Genomic DNA, 19995 nt, shown 5'->3' with positions numbered 1-19995 from the left:
ACATGACCATTCAAAATAGTTAGGTTTTTAAACTTCACTTGGGCCAACTAGTTATGTGTTAATGTCAATAATAGTGAAGATTTAAGCAGCTGGGATCAGCTGAGCTATGCATAACCTATGACAATATATAGGAAAGTTTGCTGGGCCAGCCTGGTGTTTAGAATGGCTTATGCAGATGCTCTAAGAATATATTCTTCAGGCCCAAACTCTCCACAAGCCTATATTTACTACTGAAAAAGAGTTGCTTATACACAGTCCTGTGCCTCGCAGTTGTTTGTGTGGCCATATAAGTGGCTGTAGCATTGTAGATATAGTATGTGATTTCTGCCAGCTCATCAATTCAGTGGTGGTGTGGTGTACTTGGGAGCAGAGTCCAGCTTTTGGGCTGGGAATGCTGTGCATTACTCTTGGGCAACCTTGAGGTTGCCCCGGGGAGTGGTTTTCACTAGCTTTTGACGGAGCAGCTGTCTGGCCCTAGGAAACTGGAAAGGGGTCAGTGCAGTGGTGGGGCCCCTAAAGCGGGTAGGTCTGGCAGAATGAGTTGTCAAATATTTGTCTGTGGTTTAAAGATCATGCGCCAGCCCTTTTCTTTAGCACGCTCTGCAAATCAAAATAAGCCACTAACTTGGAAGCATTCTGGCATTTGAAAAGCTAAGCAGCAGCTGAGAAATATGTCTGTATAAACAGCAATTACAGCAGCATTGTGTGTGCTTCCTATTTTCTTGCTGTATAAACATCTGCAGCCTTATGTATCTCTTTCATCTGATCCTTTTTTAATCTACATAATTAACTCCTCCTGTTTATCACCATCTGATTTCAGGCTTTAAACTCTCTTGTCTTTGTGAGGCTGATTACATCTGTATGGTTTAGAATGGAATTCCCTTCTTGTTACAAAGCTAATTTGTTTCTATTGGGTCAGAGCAAATGTTAAAGTTGGAGAGAGAACTAGGATTAAATACTCTGTCCTTTGCCAATAAGCATGCTTAATGTTTAAATGCCTGTTTCGAGGTTGTCCTCTTGAGATTTGGAAGGAATGTGCATCCCACACCACAGAGTTTCTGGCACAACTTACTGCTTTCAAGTTTCAGAGCCTTTAAGTTCAGCAGTAAACTTACCTCAAAATTAAGTCTTCAAATATGGCACTGACTAAACATAAACATCCTTCCTTGCTAACCAAGCCCTCTGACCCTGCTACTCTTTTGGTATGTAGTTATTTTGAAAGCCTAGTTAGTCTCAAAGCCTTGGTGTGGTCATGCTAATATTTCTAATTTTAAACCAGGCTCAAGTGGCTGGAGAATGGGGTGAGATTTCTTCAAACAAAAGGATTGGTGCACTCTCTCATTGATAGTGTAACAAACTAACGATGACATTGATACTTTCTTCTAATGGAAGAAATTTCACAAATAAAAGAGAGCAGGGGTGGTTTTCTCATTAAGACCCTGGACCAGAACTTCAGTCCCTGGCTCTGTACAGATTTCTTGTGTGGTCTTGGGTAAATCACCAAATTCCTCTGTGCCTTCATTAACTGGTATAAAATGGAGATGATAGTACCTTCTTTCTCCTACCTTTTGTCTTGTTTGTTTAGCTCTTCAGGACAAGGATAGTCTCCGACCTGGAGTACCTGACATGGTCTGCTGCTTAGCCTTATATTCTGTCATGTATAGCTCATGTCTTTGAATTTGGGTTTCCCCTCAATAAGTTCCTTACACACATGAACAATTTAAAATGCCCTATACACTAAAGAAGCTTTTCTATGTCTCTGCTGGAAACCATTCAGGGGCTGGGTTCCTCCTCTTCACTCACTCTGGCTATCATCCTATCTGTTGATCTTCATCCAGGATTTTCCCCCTCTCTCTAGGCTACCTTCCCTCCTTCTGTGATTTAATCCCTACCTTACTAAATGCAGCACAGAAGAAGGTGACCTCCATGACTTTGGCTGGTGCCATTCTTCCCTTGAGAAGAAGAGACCAAAGAGATGAGAATGAAGTGGGGAAGTATCTTCCTCAGCTGGGCCTCTTGCCATGCAGCTGTCCCACACTGTCCTAAAGCCACTTTTCTGCTTTCTCACGAAGAGAAGCCTCAACTACCTCAGCAGAGCACGATAGTGGCTGGAGTTGATTTCCAGAGCTCCCTTGCTTGCCTGAATGAGGGGAGAAGCTCTTCTTCAGGGGCAGAGGTGGCTTTTGGGTGCTGTGACAGACAAAATCAGCCTGCCCTGCTTACAAGAAGGCTAAAGAACCTCTCTAGTGGGGAAAGAGACACCAAGGTAGTCTTAAACCTCTGTTCCAGAAGTTACCTTAAAAAGCCTTCCAGGGGTTCCCTGGGGCCTAACCTTTTGTATTCCACTGTTTTCAGAGACTGTCCAGGGGGGCACACACAATCTTCCGCTAATCACTTCAGCCATGTAGTGTAGGGGTAGTGATTTGCTGTTCTGTTTTCTTCTTGGCAGGACCAGGACTTCTGGGGATTGGGAAAGGTGGGAGCATTTTTTGCTACTCTCCCCTGCCCCCAGAGCCTCACATGAAGCCTTTGTCCTCACTCTGTTAATTTTGATGTTTAACCTTTCCTAATTTAATTTCATCATGTGAGTTCTCCATTTCCTGTAACCTCATAGCTATCTCTGCCTTGGGATACTAGATCAAATGAAGAATAGTTTAGGCAATAGTTTTTGTTCCTGTTCATAAGTCCTTCTGTTTTTGTGCAGCCCTGTCTCACTCATTTATATAGTATTATTGGGATGATGCATGTTGAGTATCCCTAACTCTCTATACGATTTCCTTCAAAACCATCTCTCTTACTCCTTCCTTAGCACATTGTACCATATTTAAGACCGGGGACAGATAGCATCCTTGAGGCAGACAGCATAGGGACCTTTGATTTACTCAGCAGGTGTCTCTCCTAGAAGTTTTAAGAGGGCTTTAGTCAAAAGATATTGCTCTTCCAATATATTCACTGTCTTGGATGATGTCATAGTATTCCACAGCTTTTCCTCCCTATCCACTATCCACAAGACTTTACTGAAGTCTCATAATATGTAAAGATAATAGCTGGAATGCCTTTTGTTTTTTCACTATCTCCCTTATAAAGAAATGCCTAGTTCTTCATGTGAATGTACAGTTTTGCCCTCCACATACATCCAGGGGTGCTGGAACTAGAGGTGCAGGTACTTTCCACTTTCAGCACCCCCACCATGAAAATTGTTCCAATGCCCCTGCATCCATCTATTAGGCAAGATGGTCAGGGACGCAACCCCATGCTTGGGGTGACCCTAAACCTCTAACTGCCAGAAGCCACCAGCTCTCTCCTTGTGTCTAATGATGAGCTTGCTCCCCACAGACCGGGGGACACCAATTCAAAACAGCACCAAATTCTGCCAGAACAACAGATGCAAAACCTGTAGACATATTTCCATAGCTATGACAATCGGCACACCTTTCAAGATCCATAGGTTGTACACATATCTGTGACAAATGTGGTGTACCTCATCCAGTGCAATAAATGCCCCAATAATAACTCTGTGGGTGAAATCACACAATCACTATGCTTTTGAATGAACTCATACAGGAAAATAAGACAAAAACAGCCAATCACCTGTAGACGAACACTTCACAAAGTGATTATTCTCTCTATATGTGACCTCTCAGTCCTCGTTCTTGGAGGAAATCTGCACACCTTTGAAAGATGAGTCTGGGAGCTTAAATTCATAACGTTGCTAGACACTAAAAAGCATGGACTGAATAGAGATACTGGGTATATGGCTTATTACAGCCATCTATAACCCACTAACAACTCCTCTTCCCTTTCAGCTGCCTCCCCCTCCCCCCCCGCCTTCATTGCTCCCCTATGATGGGAAAATTGTTAACTGGCCACTTCATCTTGAATGATCCTTTTGAAATGTGCTAACTACTTACGTTAAATAATCTGTTCCACCTTGTATTTAGCTGTGACAATGAGTATGTTTTCCAGACTGAGAGAGAGCTCTGTGTATGCTCGTCTCTCTTGCCAAAAGAAGTTGGTCCAATAAAAGATATTACCTCACCCACCATGTCTCTCTAAGGGTATGTCTACATGGCGATGTAAGCTCAGGGTTAGTGGGACTTGAGTCCACTGACCCATGTTAGGGGGGAACCCTGGGCTTTGAGCATCTACATTGTAATTAAACCCTATTTTAAGGGTTTTCTTACCCTAGAGCTCTGGGGCTCTGGCAACCACACCACAGTGCACAGACTCCAGTCAAAATAACCATATCTCAGAGTCCCTAGCACCCCCTCACCCCCAGTCTAGCCCTAGGACCATGGTGCATTGTGGAAAAACTTTACTGCCTGCCCTGCATGTTGCAGGAAGTTTGAACAGCCTCCAACACAGCCTGCCAACCCGTCATTTTGGTCTGTGCTTTCCAAGCTACAAGAGCCAACAACATGGAGGAGGTGCCTTTTCATGAACTTCTCTTGCTTGCACGTTTGCTCCAGTGTCAGGAAACTGGCAGAGCATCCATGAGGCGCTGGTGGACATATCGATGGTATTTTCTGTTTCACAAAAGCTACCTGATGAATTTCCTGATGGAGCAGCAGGAGGAAGAGGAGGATCTGTTGCCAGCTAGTTGGGGTTGGAAAGTTGATGGAGAGTAGAGTGGGGGGCTGTGGCTTCTGAGGCAACGAGGCATGTGGTTTACCCTGAGGAGGTAGGCATTAAAGCTATTCCAGAGGTAATTGGTGGCTTTCAGTGAATGGGGTTTCCTAATTGCGCCAGGCCGTTGATGGGACTCATTTGCCCTCCTCAAGGAGTACCTGAGTACGTAAATTGCAAAGGCTCCTACTCCATTGTTATGCAGCCACTGGTGGACCACAGAGGCAGATTTATGGATGTCAGTGTGGTCTTCACAGGAAAAGTCATGATGCCAGGGTTTTTTTTACCGTTTGGGAGTATACATTCATGAATAGGCTGGGAAACTGTTCCCACCAAATGACATTGACATAAACAGTGATACTGTCCCCACTGTTATTCAGGGGGACCCCACGTACCCCTTTTTGCCTGGGCTTATGAAAACTTATCCAGATTGCAGAGGACCTGGCAAAAGAGGGTTTAATTACACTCTCAGCACTTGTAGAATGATTGGTGAATGTACTTTTGTCAGATGAAAATCCTGTTGGAGATGTCTACAGACCCATTTGGATGCCAGTGTCACCAGCGCTGTCCACATCACTGTGGCTTGCTGTGCTTGTCACAACTGTGTGAAGCCAGAGGTGTGCCATTTCCCCTTGAATGGACCCATGACAGGGAGGGTACTGTAGATTGGTACCCTCAGCCAGAAGGTGCAGCTACCGCTGCAGGAGCTGCCTGCACCCGGGCAGCAAGTCAGGGATGCTTTATGTTCTCATGTTATGAACTGACATGGCCCAAAGGAGGCGGGGGAATAGTACCTGTACAAATGTGCTTGTGGGGGAAACCTGGCTCATTAATTTTTTGGAACGGGGGGCAGTGCTTGGGAGGAGCATGGGCTTGATTGCTATGCAATGTAAGTCTGAATGACATGATGAATAACGAATTTGGTTAGACGGGGGGTGGGGGTACAAAGGCTGTACAAATGAATTTTATTGAAATGTGAATTGCTCCACCTAGTTAAATAGAGGAACACTGTTTGTTTACTAATGCTTAATTGGTCCCGAACATGATTTTAGCTTTATCATCTCAAATCATGGTTGTATGATGTGGTGCAGTGATAACAGTAAACTTCCTTGAAAACATAAGGTTTTATTTGTAAACACATCTTAAAGCAGAAAACCACTCAGTCATTTGGGCAGGGCAGCTGCCACATCAACAGCACTCCGCTCCCCCCTCTCCCCCCAGGTAGGAAATAGTTAAGACCTGACACAATCCCCCTATGTGTCCCCCCCTGCCCCCAGTTCTTTTCCCTTCTTTACATGTTTTCCCCCTCATTTGGAAGCAGGGGAGGGGATCTGGAAGAAGGAAGGCTGCGTGGGGTTTAGTTGTATTGCCCAGCCTCTCTCATGAGTCCTGAACGCATGGGCCACCCCAACATGGAGTAGTCCAAGCTACTGCTGGGCTAAGGGGATGTTTGGGCATCATGGCATGATGTGAGAGAGGCTGCAGGTGTCGGAGCTCTTGCTGCCATTATGGAAACAAGTTGCTGAAACAGTCCTCTGTGAGCTCTGTCCTCCTCCCTTAGCCACTGTTCATGTTCCGGGAACTGCTTTGCAAGCGCCAGCTCCCTTGCTGAAAACCTGTCCTTTACCTGGGTGGTGAGCCTCACTTTCCTCCTGCCTGTCAGTGGGCCGTTGTTCCCATCTTTTGTCCCTCTTCTTCGGGTACTAGACCTGCTGGTCTATCCTCTCAAGAGCATCAATCATAATTTCATCATGGAAACTCTTCCTTTTGGAACGGTCTGGGAAAGGTACATTGGGCCAGGGATGGAGTTCCTGAAGAATGGAAGGCAATAGATGTTGAGGGGCCTGAAATAGGACAAGACACAGAGGGTTATTGTCTAAAGTAGCTCCGTGGAGGAGCACAAAGTTAATTATTGTGGAATTTCAAGGGCATAAAATGTAACATTCCTAAACTGAACCAACACATATTGTGAAGGGGATGCATCAGTCCTCATACTGTCTCTGGACACAGCCCGGTTAATTGCAGTTACAGAAGTGCAGAGACAATGGTAAGGTTAAAATTATAACCTTTATTCTGTTTCATAAAAATTTCATAACTAATTACCATATGAAGGGGTGTTTAGTGCCCTCTCTGCAAAGGTTTTTTCTGTCACTTCAGGCCTTTCGTATTTTGGAAGACATAACAGTTTTTGTGGTGCTCTATTGGCAAAGGGAGATGTTGTTCCAAGCTGCTGGAGGAAAACCTGCAGTGTATGCAGCAGAAGTATTCCAACTAATAGTCACTGAACAGCACATCTGTGAGTGGAGTGAGCTAGTCAGCTATATTGAGGGGCTTGGAAAATATGCTCTTCCCGGCAGTGTGACTAATTACCAGGAGTTCTTGTTTCAGGAAGAGTTTGCAGCTATCAGCAGCCAGGGTTGGGTCAGCAGCCATGAGGGAATTAACATGATACTGTGTTAGCTCACACGTGGCTTACCCTGTTATGGCTGCACACAAACATGCCTCTTTACTCCACCCGGCACAGTTCTGGGAAATAACTGACAGTACACTCGAACTGAAATGGACTAGATTTGGAAATAGCGCACGCATGCACACACGCTCACTCACTCACTCTCTCCCTCTCCCTCGCCCAGGAGGAGTGATTACAGAGTGGCAAATACCTTCTTATTGACAGGAAAACACGAATGACCCTAGCAAACCTCTGAGACAGTTAAAATGAGTGTTTGAAATTCCAGATCACCATTTTGAGCTCCATGTGTTGGTTTGGGAGGAGGAAGAGTGGGATTGGGGAGGCCTGGCTGCTGTGATACGGTCAGCCATTAGTGGCTAAACATTGGAAGCTGGGTCTTATCATTTTTGCATTGCTTCTTACAGCAGAAGCCCCTCCATTACTGTAGCAGTGCACTTCAAGTCAGACACTTCTCAGGCTCTGGGGCAGCTTCTGTCTCCACCAGGTTCTCTGCAGGCTCAGCAGCAGGCTGTTCCATGGGAGAGGATCAAAGAGTTCTTCCAAGTAGGGACTGAGAATTTGCAGTTGAGCCTCATCCACGGCCTGCTCTGGGACTGTTTTCATTTAAAGTCACTTCATGTTGTTCACTGGGAGCCTGCTGCTGGTTCCTGTCAGCCTTCATGCTGGATTCAAGGGCCAGCAGGGCATCATCCTGGCTGACCAGGTCATTGTGAACCATGGTTGGCTCCGTGCTGGGCGCACTGCCCAGGACCCAGTCAAAGTCCTCATAAAATGGTCAAGTTGCCCGACGTGCGGTTCTTGTCCCTGGTCTTCCAGTACTTGCTCTTCAGCCTCCTAATGCGCTCTCTGCACTGATCACCTGTCCGGAAAATCTGCAGAGCTGACAGCTTTTTAACTATCTGCTACTATGCCTAGTCATTCCTGGTGATTTTTCTGAAGTCCACAGTTTTACGGGCTTTGCACCAGAGGTTCGTCAAAATCTGGCAGTGCTCCCATGATGAGGAAGCAGCTTGCTTTGCAAAGGCTCGATTGGTTCGCTCTCCGTTGCAAACCCAGGAGGCTCTCTGATGGTGTGCTTGCAGATTGGTGATCGGAAGAGAAGGGGTGAATGCTGACCTGGACTGCCACCATTTGCCAATGGGCGTGTGTGTGTGTGTGTGTAAGTTCTTTTTTCAGTAGAGTGGATTGCAGGTTGTTGGGATAGAAAGTACTAAAGAAGTTGTCCCATGGAATTGTGGGATACTTCTAGATGATTCCCAGAACCCGAGTCAAGCAGGGCTGCATCTATACTGCAAAGCAATAGGGCTCAGACCCTGGCTCCCGGCTTGACTCAAACTGGGTCTGAGCCCTGGGTTAGTGCAATGCAGTGTAGACGGAAGAGGGTGTGTTTAGGCTGGAGTCCGAGCTCAAGCACGGATTTACGTTGCAGTGTAGACATCCCTAGGAAGCCAGGAGTGAAGATGGGTGGGTTACTCTGTAATAGCTCTATTCTGTGTGCTCCCCCGAAGCTCTGGTATAGGCTACTGTTCAAGACCGGATGCTGGGCAAGATGGACCATAGTGTGACCCAGTATGGTCACTGTTCTGTTTTTGTAATATATAAAGATGGTATCAGGAATTCCTTTTTGCTTCTTCACCATCTCCTTGATAAAAAATTGCCTTGTCCTTTGTAAGAACGCACAGCTTTGCCCTCCTCATCCATTCCACTGATGACAATGACTTTGCTCTTCTTATAACTGATGTCTAGCAGGCCGATGCGATTTCTCTCTACTACGCTACTTCTACTCCAATGTTTCTTCCTCTTCTGTAAAATCTTCCATAACCCTGGTCCTTGTAATATCCCAGCTGGCTGGCTGTTTCACTGTGACTTCATTTGTTCTTTTCCATGTCTCTGTGTGCTCCGTTACTCTTCTCCAGTATTCTGGCTTTCATCAGTCCCTCCCCACAATGACAGTAGCCTGCTGCCCGCCTTTCCTTTACGTGGGAAATGTTGGCATTGAAAAGACTGAGGAAGTACAATGCCTCTTACCATCATTATACACTTGTATTAAGGTGGTACTTACAGGCCGTAATAATGATCTCTGCTCTCCTTCAAAAGCATGTACTTCTTCCGGAGTGTGTTTTGATCCTCCTTGGGTTCTGGAAAGGTGCAATCGGAGTCATAAACTACTTTCGCAAAAAGAAAAGGAGTACTTGTGGCACCTTAGAGACTAACCAATTTATTAGAGCATAAGCTTTTGTGAGCTACAGCTCACTTCATCAGATGCATATCGTGGAAACTGCAGCAGACTTTATATATACACAGATCTGTACAAGTTTTTTCATGCAGTTGATAGATTTCCACTCCATACGGCTAAATGCAGTGCCTTGCATAATGACAGGTTTCAGAGTAACAGCCGTGTTAGTCTGTATTCGCAAAAAGAAAAGGAGTACTTGTGGCACCTTAGAGACATATCTTTTAGACACTATTTTGCAAAAGCAGAGAAAAAAATGGACCAATACTTTCATTATCCATACCTGTTGAGTTGTTGATAGATGTTTTCCCCCTCGAAGGCATTAAGGTTTATTTTAGAGTGGTGATCTTTGTAGGACACTGCTAACTTAAATCACACAACTGTCTGAAAGTGTTATTTGTAGCAATAGTGGATATAACACCTAAAATAGCTACATTGGAAAGAGATGAGAGAGAGAGAGAAATATTCCTTTTTGTGTTAATTAATTTTTTATTATTAGCACCTAGAAACCCCGGTCATAGACAAGGACCTCATTGTACTTGGTACTGTACAAACACAGAGCAAAACAAGATGGTCTCTGCTCCAAAGAGCTTACAATCTAAGTATAAAACAAGAGACAGCTGGTGGATACAGATGGATCTATACAGGAACAAGGAAACATTGAGACAATATTGGTCAGCATGATAGGCTACGCTGTCGGCACACAGCACTTGGCCAGTTCCATCCTTTTCCCTATACAGCCAGTTGCCATTTTGTCTCCATGGATGTCTCACACAGCAGCAGGGGAAAAGAGAAACACTTAATAGGATAACATGATTGCAAAGCTACAAAAAGTGGCAAGGAGTCTTGGGATTGGGTGTACTACCTGGAATGACTTCACTGAAATTGAACAGAATTCATGTTGAAGGTTGTCAACTAACATCTAAAGGAGGTTTTTGATCACTCTGTATGCTACACAGTTTTGCTGTTTTTACTCTACATGCAACTGCAGTGAAGCTATGACTAAATTGGCTTCCTGTATTTGTTCTCTTGTTTGCAGTTGATTTGAAAAAAGACCTAGATGAATATATCAAAAAAAATCTTCCAAGAAACACAAAGCTGGTAAGAAATGAAAAGCGAGAGGGGCTGATTCGAGGAAGAATGATTGGAGCATCTCATGCTACAGGTATACCCTGTCTTTTCTTTCCTTTAATATGTTCTCCATACACCTAAGCAGCAGCTGTGTTGTAGCCACAATCCGTTCAGCCAAGGAGTATCTGACATAGTCCATATGGTGATCATCAGTAGGGCTTTTTGTTAGGTAAAGGGGATGATGATGAGTGATGTGATGCACTTGCTTTCCTTTAGTGGACTGAACTTACAGCTTATGCAGCAATCTCTTGATGGCTAAGGGGCAGAGAATCAATCAGATTTCCTATAAGTCAGTCCTTGGCATCACTTATTATTCACTGTTTCGTGTTTTTTACGTGTGTTTGAGCTCATGTTAGTTCAGATAAAAATCACTGAGCCATCTTGGTACTCTTTCCTACAACATTTATCAGTGTTTATTTTGTATTTAGTTACTCCAGCTTTATTCTGTGGCAGTTGATACATTAAGAACTTTTGCATTAAAGTGCATTTACAGGTTTAACTGTTTAAGTAAAGCTGTCACCATGTAAGATATGGCAGCTTGCTAGAAATGAAGTGCCTTCAAAAGAGTCATACTCAGTACATAATGAATGAAAGGGAAGCTTTGAGAAGAGTAAGTGGCCACCGGACATGATCATTCTTTCACTTTGCTGAGTTTGGAGACCTGGGCAGGATTAGGGATCAGTTTTCCTATAAAACAAAAGTAGATCAGGACTCTGGCTTTACCTGACTGCTCAAGTAGCTGGTCATAAGAAGTGGTGTTGACAGACTGTATTTCACACAAGTTCTGTATGATTAGTTTTCTTACAAGTAGCAGGGATTTCATTTATGGGAAAATAAAGAATTTTTTTGCTAATGAAGAAAATAAATTGAAGCTTTCAGCTTGAGTTGTGGGAAGGAAGTCCGCTACCTGAATACCTTTTAAGCACCCTTCATATGTGTTAGCTCCCCCTACAAGAAACAAGAGGCACAAAGATCAGTCGGTACTTAGCAGTGTTGGCCAGAGCCTGCCCTCACTTGCATGTAAATCTAGAATAAATCAATTAATTTCAGCAGATTTACACTGTGTAAGTGAAGGAAGAATTTTGCCTGTGCATGTGTTTTAGAAAAACAACCCCCCCCCACCAGCCTTTTTATATAACCTAAATTTTGGGTCCCAATTGGCCCAGGTGTCCCTTTTAAATCTTACCAAAATTAAACCAGTGAGGCAATTTACTTTTGCAGTAAATGCATCTCAGTTCATTTAGATTAATTTGCTCTAATTGGGAAGAGCAACAGTGGTTCACGAACCTTGGTAAAACAGTGCAGGATTTTCTCTCTCCCACCCAAGAGCCCAGCTCATTATATATTGGATAACATACATGCAGAATACTTCGCCTCAAGTGACAGCTGTTGAACTGTGAGGTATTTTGCTTTCTCATTAAGGCACTTTAGAAAGACTCCTGAATAAGCTACTAATTCACATGCATGACTGAGCTACTTCTCACCTGTAGTATTTCAGTTGTCATTACAGTAGTTAATTGGGATAGAATATATCTGTGCTTTATGTAGCCAGGGTACATTTTATGTTAATGTACATCATGGATAAATTCTTTGGCATGTGAGAGACTGTGTGCTACAAGATAATTTCTAAATTAGTCTGTTACTTGTTAGCATTGTAATAACATGATCCAGAAAGAAAACCACTATTGAAGTTCCTAGGTTATTGGCTTGAACATTGCTTGTTACCTCTATCTGTATCTAGTTCATATACCACTCTTCACCATGATATGTATCAAGTCCTCTCCCATCTCTCCTCAATTATCCCAATATCACATCACTTTTCTCTTCTAAAATAAAATTTCAGAATAATTTTTACACTGACTAAGCCTGGAGACTTCTCCTTTATTCCCAGTGGTCCAGATTTTAGCATCTCTAATTGTGGTGAATAGTCCCACACAAACTAATGGCCCTTACAAGGAGTAGGGTGCTATTTAATGTGAGTAAGACTAACAGAATCTGTCCCTAATAATATTGGCCCTGACTTTGCTCTTACATCATGAATTACTGGGTACAGGGCTGATGAGAGAGGACAAAGAGGGGACAATTGTGCTTGGACCCTGAGCTCAAGGTGGTCTCCAAAATGTCTGTAACATAAGTGTAAGTAAAATCAAATAGGAGGGGGTGGGGACCTTAGCAAACATGATGCACTGGGATCCCAAATTTCTCTTGACAGGCCTGAGTTTCTGTGGCTGTATTATGCAGGAGATAGGGCTAGATCATTATAATGGTCTCTTGTGGCCTTAAACGCCATGGATCTGTGATACACCAGTATAAAACTGGTGGTCAGACTCTGAGTTTAAGTGGTCTCTGTGTGTATTTGTTTCATACATATATATATGTATATAAAGTTTGTGTGTATATATGGCAACACAGCACTGAATCTGGTTAAAATGCTTACCAAAATATGAAACTCTGCCAAAGGAAATATTATGAATAACTGCACATTTGAGCGAGAAATTACTTTAAATGTGAATAGTCAAGATTGATGATGTGAAACTTAGTTTGTCTGTGAACTACCTGAATGAATGATGTTTTCTTCATGTGAGGTTCCTTGTATGCTTATCAGACCACGAGTGTCTTCCAACTACCTCCCCCTGCATTACACCTTTGGTCTCCACGGATCTTCTGTTGCATGAGTAAGACTGCATAACACTCATTGTGGAGCTTTTTTGATAGTCTTTTTTTGGTACTTAATTGGCTTGTGATATCAGCTCTTCAGAGTCTTCCACCCCTATGGCTACTAATGTCTAGCTCTCAGACAAGGGGATGCTTCCTTTGTTTGGCTTTTTGAGGATCGGTGTGGAGGTTTATAGTGATAGGAGAGAATCCTCTGGGCCTTGCCAGGGTGGTGGAGAATCTGTTTGAGCTGCGAAAAAATACCTGCAGTAATGGCCTAATCCAGGTCTCGTGGAACTCAGCGGAAGGACTTCTTTGGACTTTAATGGGAGCTAGAACAGAATAAATGCAGTAATTAAAAATTGTTGGAGTGACGGCGGAACAAGAGTTGTTTCATTCTTACAGCAGGGGAGCTTCCCATTATTGTTAATGAACTGTGCTGCTCTCGCAGTCTGTGCAGTGTATGTAGAATCATATGCATTACTTTGTAATCAGTATTATTGTCGATAGTTAAGTTCTGTACTCTGCTCCTTCAGGCTAGACAGTAAGATTTCTCTGCAGGAAACCCTTTAGCAGCAGCGGACTCAGAGATGATTGCTACCATCAAGGTTTTATTTGGAAATTGTATTCCGCCCCCCCTTCCCCAGTTATATTTGATATACTTAGTACTGATACCTGTAAAAGTGCTGCTGTCTTTACAATGCAATATATCCTAGTGGATTTCTTTAGATAATAATCCCAATCCAGAGGAGATGACATCTCCCTCTGTTGTGTATGCTTTCAGTCCTCTGATAGAAATAATCTGTGTATATATATTTAGTGTTTTCACAGACCTGCATATTTTTTATGCTTTTTGTTCTTCTCAGGAAAAGTGCTGGTGTTCCTGGACAGCCACTGTGAAGTGAATGAGATGTGGTTACAGCCTTTGCTGGTGCCAATCAGAGAAGACAGCAAAACGGTGGTGTGCCCCGTGATTGACATAATCAGTGCTGACACGCTCATCTACAGCTCTTCCCCCGTTGTGCGTGGAGGGTTTAACTGGGGTCTGCACTTTAAATGGGATCTTGTTCCTTTGTCAGAATTAGAAGGACCTGAGGGAGCCACTGCGCCAATCAAGTAAGATTTCGCCTGCCTCTTGGGAAGCAAGTTGACAATTATAAGTAACGTGCGGTAAATAGAGACCAGCTCATAAATGAGATGTGTAGCTTTAAAAGCAGAGACTTGCATTGCCAAGGGTCGGTCTGTCTCCATTTTTATTGAGTTAGTTTAAGAGAAAATTAAACTTTAACAACAGGAAAAGGCTAGCCTCGCCAAATTTGCCTGCTTTTAAAGGGCAAGAAAAACACCTTTTTAGAGATTTATATAGCACCATGTTTGCCATGGTGCTCTACAGACAGATAAGACATGGTCTGTACCCTGAAGAGTTTACAGGCTATTCTGTATGTATGTAAATATGTATTATCCAGTACCTTATTAGTAGAGCTATGTATTGCTATATGTTTGCCTTAATGATGCTTATTTTGATTATCAGCTGTGCCATAGTGATATGCTGTGTATCCATCTGGCATGAGCTCTGGAACGTTTGTGGCCAAATGTTAACGAAAGGCTAGCTTTGGAAAATTCTTCTCTTTCGTAACAAGAAGGCAAATGTCATGGTCAATGATAGAACTGTTGTACCAGTTTTTCTCAAAAGCTTTCATGTCAAGAGTCTCTTCTTTCCGTTCAGATAGTCTTTTAAATTTTTTTCTTTTAGATTTTAGCATTTATCTTGGTATAAAGCTTTCTACTTGAATGTGCACGGATGCAAAAGCTGCCTCAAACCGTTAGCCACGCCATCAAGCTTTGTGGCGAATACTTTGAAATCATCCATCCTTTCTATGGTCAACCCTTGGAGTCCGGCCTGAAGTGCTTCCCAGGGTCATTCTTCAAGGCAAAAGATGAGCACTGGGACTTGGCAGCACCTTCTTTGATATTTCTACTATACAATAGGTGTCTGGTGGCCTATCAGAAATAAACAGTATCAGTCCAATTCCTACTGGACATGTCCATGTTATAAAATTGCCACCACCTTTGGAAACATTGTCTTAGCAGAGAGGGCAGATATTGGTTAGGCACTGCAGTAGAAATGGCTTGTGCAGGGGAATCCCTCCAAGAGCAAGGCTGAAGCTGGCAGAGCAATGTGGAGAAGCTGATATGTTGCATATGTTCTCTAGTTTAGAGGTCTTCAGTCTGTCGGGCTGTTAATCCAGCACCATTCATTGATACTAGGTTGATTTCATAAAAAGGGAGCTTTAATCAAAACAATTCAACTAATTTCTGGCAGAATGTTAGTGCTTTATTACATTTTATCGCTGGGATGGGCTCTGAAACTTGGCTGTGTGTTTTTGTCCTCCTCTGCCCTTGGAATGTGAATTAACAATGCTTCGAGATGACATAAGCTGTTCCAACACTGGTTTGAAGACCGTGCATCAGGTTTTCCACATCGGGTTTTCCCACCAAAAGGCTTGACCTAAGGAAGCCAAGAAACTTCTCATGGTATTTCTTAATAAACTGGCTCAGCAAGAATCTATTTGGGAAAAGATCACTGCAGGTATTTCTGAAGTTAGAAGACACATGGGAGAAAAGTGGAGGAGATCCATCAAAGAAAATTTTAAATTAGGAATCTTGGTTAGAGATAATCCACCATGTGCCTGAAGATGCAGTCCTCTGTGTAGGCAAAGCAGCCTGTCTTCCAAGGATTCTGGGATTGAGCCCAAAGACAATGTTGGTACTTAAATGGAGTCCCATCATCTACAGTGACTAAATTTCCTGAGTTTGAGAGTGACTTCCCCATTTAGAGAAGCTCTCACATTGCTTAAACAATATTCTAAAAGTTTGTTTTTTAAAATCTCTGAATATCACTTTCCACCTAATGGAAAGTCTTTTGTTTTGTCATCTATTTAGAAACCTTCATAATCCAAATGTGCTGGATTCTTCTCTACCCAGATGTTAGAGGGACAAATCCTACAGCAGAAGACCATGTCAGAACAAACAAGGGAATCCAGACTTAGGGCTGCTTACCCTGGATTCTTTTATTGCATTTTTACTGACTAGGATTGTGGAATGCCTGTCTTTAGCCACTGCCACATGGCATGTTTGCATGGACTGCTCTTTCCTCCCCCCGTCTCTGCGCCTTACACTTTGCCAGGGCAACAGCAGACAGGGACTTCCTGCTTATAAAAAGAGGTATTGGTCATACAGGAACAATTTAGGATGTAGGTTGTAGAATAGTAACTAACGTTCAGATGTTTACAAAATATATTGGTTTCAGAGTAGCAGCTGTGTTAGTCTGTATTCGCAAAAAGAAATTGTCAGTCTCTAAGGTGCCACAAGTACTCCTTTTCTTTTTACAAAATATATTGACACAGTAAAAATGCTACATAAGAGGCAGTGCATAGAAGGGACAAAGAGCTGGAAAACCTCCGGCAAGAACAAATACTCAACTGTAGAAGAGTTATAACAATTGGGGGATAACCTGATGATTTTATTAATGATGAAACATCAGTACTCCTGATTTTAAATTCAGTTTGTGAGACAAGATAAATAATTTAATTACACCTCATTAGGTTTACTGGACTGCATACTTTAAGCTTGATCCTTGTTTCACATAGAAAGGGAATTATTACTTACTTCAGGTGATACCAGAAAGTACAGTGCACACTGGAATATATTTTTTCCCCAGTCAGGTCAGGACCAGCCTATATTAGCCCTTTGTTCATGAGAGGGAAATATATAATCATTTTGATTTGTACGCACATCACTGTACATTTGTACATATAATGAACAAGTACATCCATACATTTTAGATCCAGAGCAACGTAATCAGTTAACCAGAAAATGTAGGTACTGTGTCAGAGCTAAAGAGACAAAAATATAACCTGACTGGATACTAGGCAGGGTGGCAGTGCACTTATGCTGGTGATGTCATTGCAAAAGAGTAATTTGGTTTCTATGCAGCCAGCTATTTGCATTTGAATGAAGACTGAGGGCTTGTTTTCATAGCCCTGCATTTTGGACTATGGGTGCATGGATGGCCGTGTGCACTAGCATGCTGTGCTGTCACTTCCCCATGTGGGTGCTGTGGGCACAAACTAAAAGGTACCTCGCTCACATTAGCAAAGTGTTGTTTAAAGGTACACATCAGATAAATGTATGTTGCACAGTTATACGTGATGGAACAGCGAGAGATCATAGATCATATTTATACACTTTCCTTGAAAAATAAATAAATTATAGGATCTTTTGAGACCTGGTCTGATTACTTCAATCCTGCAGTCATAGTCAATGGGGTCCAACCATCTGGATCCAGTAGTAGGACTGGGGACTTGATGATTAGGCTAGAATAACTTTTGTTTTAATAATAATAAAAAAAAAAAAAGTGTGTAGACAATGGGAACTCATTTTTAACTTTTTCTCTTCTAGGTCACCTACTATGGCAGGAGGTTTGTTTGCTATGGATAGAGAATACTTCAATGAACTTGGACAGTATGATAGTGGCATGGACATCTGGGGAGGAGAAAATCTGGAAATATCATTTCGGGTAATTGGTTTGTATTACAGTAGGTGCTCTACTTGTTCCCTTACCTAAGCAGAGATTCATTAGCATTGGAATTTCTGTTTGCCTATTGAAGGTATATGGGGCCTTCATTTTCCTTTCAAAGGATGCTTTCAACTTACAAAATAACACTCCGAAATTTCTGATCCACTACTGTAAGAACTAATTTGATTGTAACTGGAAGTTTAAAGGGGGGAAAAATGTTCTCCCTTTTGACTTTTATTCTATAGTGTTTGGCAGCACTTGTCTTTAGTCACTTTTACGGTTTCCCCTTTTGTTTGTCTGGGTCTTTCACACAGCATAGGGAGAGAGAGAGACTTGAAATAAGAGAATCTGGTTTGTAAAATGACACATTTGGCAGGAGGAGACACCGGCAGCGTGAAACTACTTTTTACTCAGTTCGTGAAATTGACTCAACTTCAAGCTGCCAGTTGCCCTTTTAATATAAACAGGTTTATTTACGTAACATTTCTGTAGGCTTATAGGCTCTTTACAAACCTGCTAAAATCCTTCTCAGAGGAGCTTGAATCCCAGTTTAGACAGGTACTGTACAAATTAGGGATCATGCAGAAGATTAGTCTGAGCTGTTGAAGAAAGATGGGCAGAAATTTACTATCGGCAGGTTCCACTGTAATTGGTTCATTAGGCTTGTGTTACATTTTATCTCCTTTTTGTTTGCAGGGTAGAGATTTAAAAATAATTAAACTGCTTTGAACTTTTTTCAAACAAGTAGTAGGCACCTTTGAGTGTATAAGGAATGTTGATTCAGTCACTAGGTATGGGCAAATGTGAGGCAGGGACTCATTAAGGAAACCAGCACTGGCAAATGTTTCTTAGCCCCTGCTGCACAAAATGTACAAAATAAAAATACTTTAAGCAAATCTGTTTGCAAATTGAGTCATGATAGGGACAAAGAATGTAGGTCACATTTACAGGATGTTGGGCTGAATGCTGGAAATCAGTGACTTTGAAAACAAATTTGGGGTTATGGTGGAAAGCCAACTGAACTGGGGCTCGTATGGTGATGCTGTGGCTACAGGCGTAACTCAGTCCTTGGATGTATAAGAAGGAGCATATTGAGTAGAAGGAGAGAGATGGTTACCTCTGTACAGCATTGATGAGATTGTTACTGAAATATTGTGCCGAAGTACGGCATGCCTGCTTTTAAAAGGATGTTGAAATATTGGAAAGGATTCAGAATAGAGTTGTTAGAAGAATTCAGGGCCTGGAAAATCTGCTTTCCAGTGAGAGACTTAGGAAGCTCAATCTATTTATCTTATCCAAGAGGAGGTGAAGAGGTGACTTGATGAGTCTATAAGTACCTACTTGGGGAGAAGATTTCTGAGAGTCAAGGGCTCTTTAGTCTAGCAGACAAACACACAACAAAATCCAGTGGTTGGAAGCTGAAGTTAGGAAAAACTCAGAATGGAAGCAAGGTGCAAACTAAAGATTGGATATCTTTCTAAAACAGGTGTCCTAGCTCAACCAGAAGCTATGGGCTTAATGCAGGAATTATTGGTTGACATGTTCTAGCCTGTGTTATGTAGGTCAGACTAGATCATCAATATGGTCTTTTCTGGCCTTAAAATCCCTGAATTTTAGTTACCAGAAAGAAGATAAAGTAGGGCAAACATTTTAACTCATACATGCAAAAGAGATTACAAGTCACACACATGTATATGTATCTGCATACAGCATGTCAAGGTTCCTCCCCCACTCTGAACTCTAGGGTACAGATGTGGGGACCTGCATGAAAAACCTCCTAAGCTTATCTTTACCAGCTTAGGTCAAAACTTCCCCAAGGTACAAAATATTACACCCGTTGTCCTTGGACTGGCCGCTACCACCACCAAACTAATACTGGTTACTGGGGAAGAGCTGTTTGGACGCGTCCTTCCCCCCAAAATACTTCCCAAAACCTTGCACCCCACTTCCTGGACAAGGTTTGGTAAAAAGCCTCACCAATTTGCCTCGGTGACTACAGACCCAGACCCTTGGATCTTAAGAACAATGAACAATCCTCCCAACACTTGCACCCCCCCCTTTCCTGGGAAATGTTGGATAAAAAGCCTCACCAATTTGCATAGGTGACCACAGACCCAAACCCTTGGATCTGAGAACAATGAAAAAGCATTCAGTTTTTTACAAGAAGACTTTTAATAAAAAATAGAAGTAAATAGAAATAAAGAAATCCCCCCTGTAAAATCAGGATGGTAGATATCTTACAGGGTAATTAGATTCAAAAACATAGAGAACCCTTCTAGGCAAAACCTTAAGTTACAAAAA

The 19995-nt window shown here is 42.5% G+C and overlaps 1 protein-coding gene across 9 annotated transcripts in view; it reads left to right on the top strand.

Annotated features, from left to right (window-relative positions):
- The window catches only part of GALNT11 (polypeptide N-acetylgalactosaminyltransferase 11), a 105644-nt gene that overhangs the window by 35114 nt on the left and 50535 nt on the right, over window positions 1-19995 (top strand). For 8 of the 9 annotated variants that reach the window (XR_012157629.2, XM_073334613.2, XM_073334612.2 and 5 more), the window contains 3 exons: window positions 10369-10494; window positions 13982-14231; window positions 17577-17694. Coding sequence is in view for 8 of the 9 variants with exons in the window: in XM_073334613.2 (XP_073190714.1) it covers window positions 10369-10494; window positions 13982-14231; window positions 17577-17694 (494 nt within the window). In the remaining variant the exon portion in view is untranslated. Of the gene's footprint in view, window positions 1-10368; window positions 10495-13981; window positions 14232-16058; window positions 16258-17576; window positions 17695-19995 lie in introns of those variants that run through there. The other variant, XM_073334615.1, reaches the window with a different exon arrangement.

The sequence above is a fragment of the Lepidochelys kempii genome, chromosome 2 (assembly GCF_965140285.1).
Source record: "Lepidochelys kempii isolate rLepKem1 chromosome 2, rLepKem1.hap1, whole genome shotgun sequence".
NCBI lineage: Eukaryota > Metazoa > Chordata > Testudines > Cheloniidae > Lepidochelys > Lepidochelys kempii.
The sequence above is the reverse complement of the archived record's forward strand: the minus strand, read 5'-3'. Positions and strand labels throughout refer to the sequence as shown.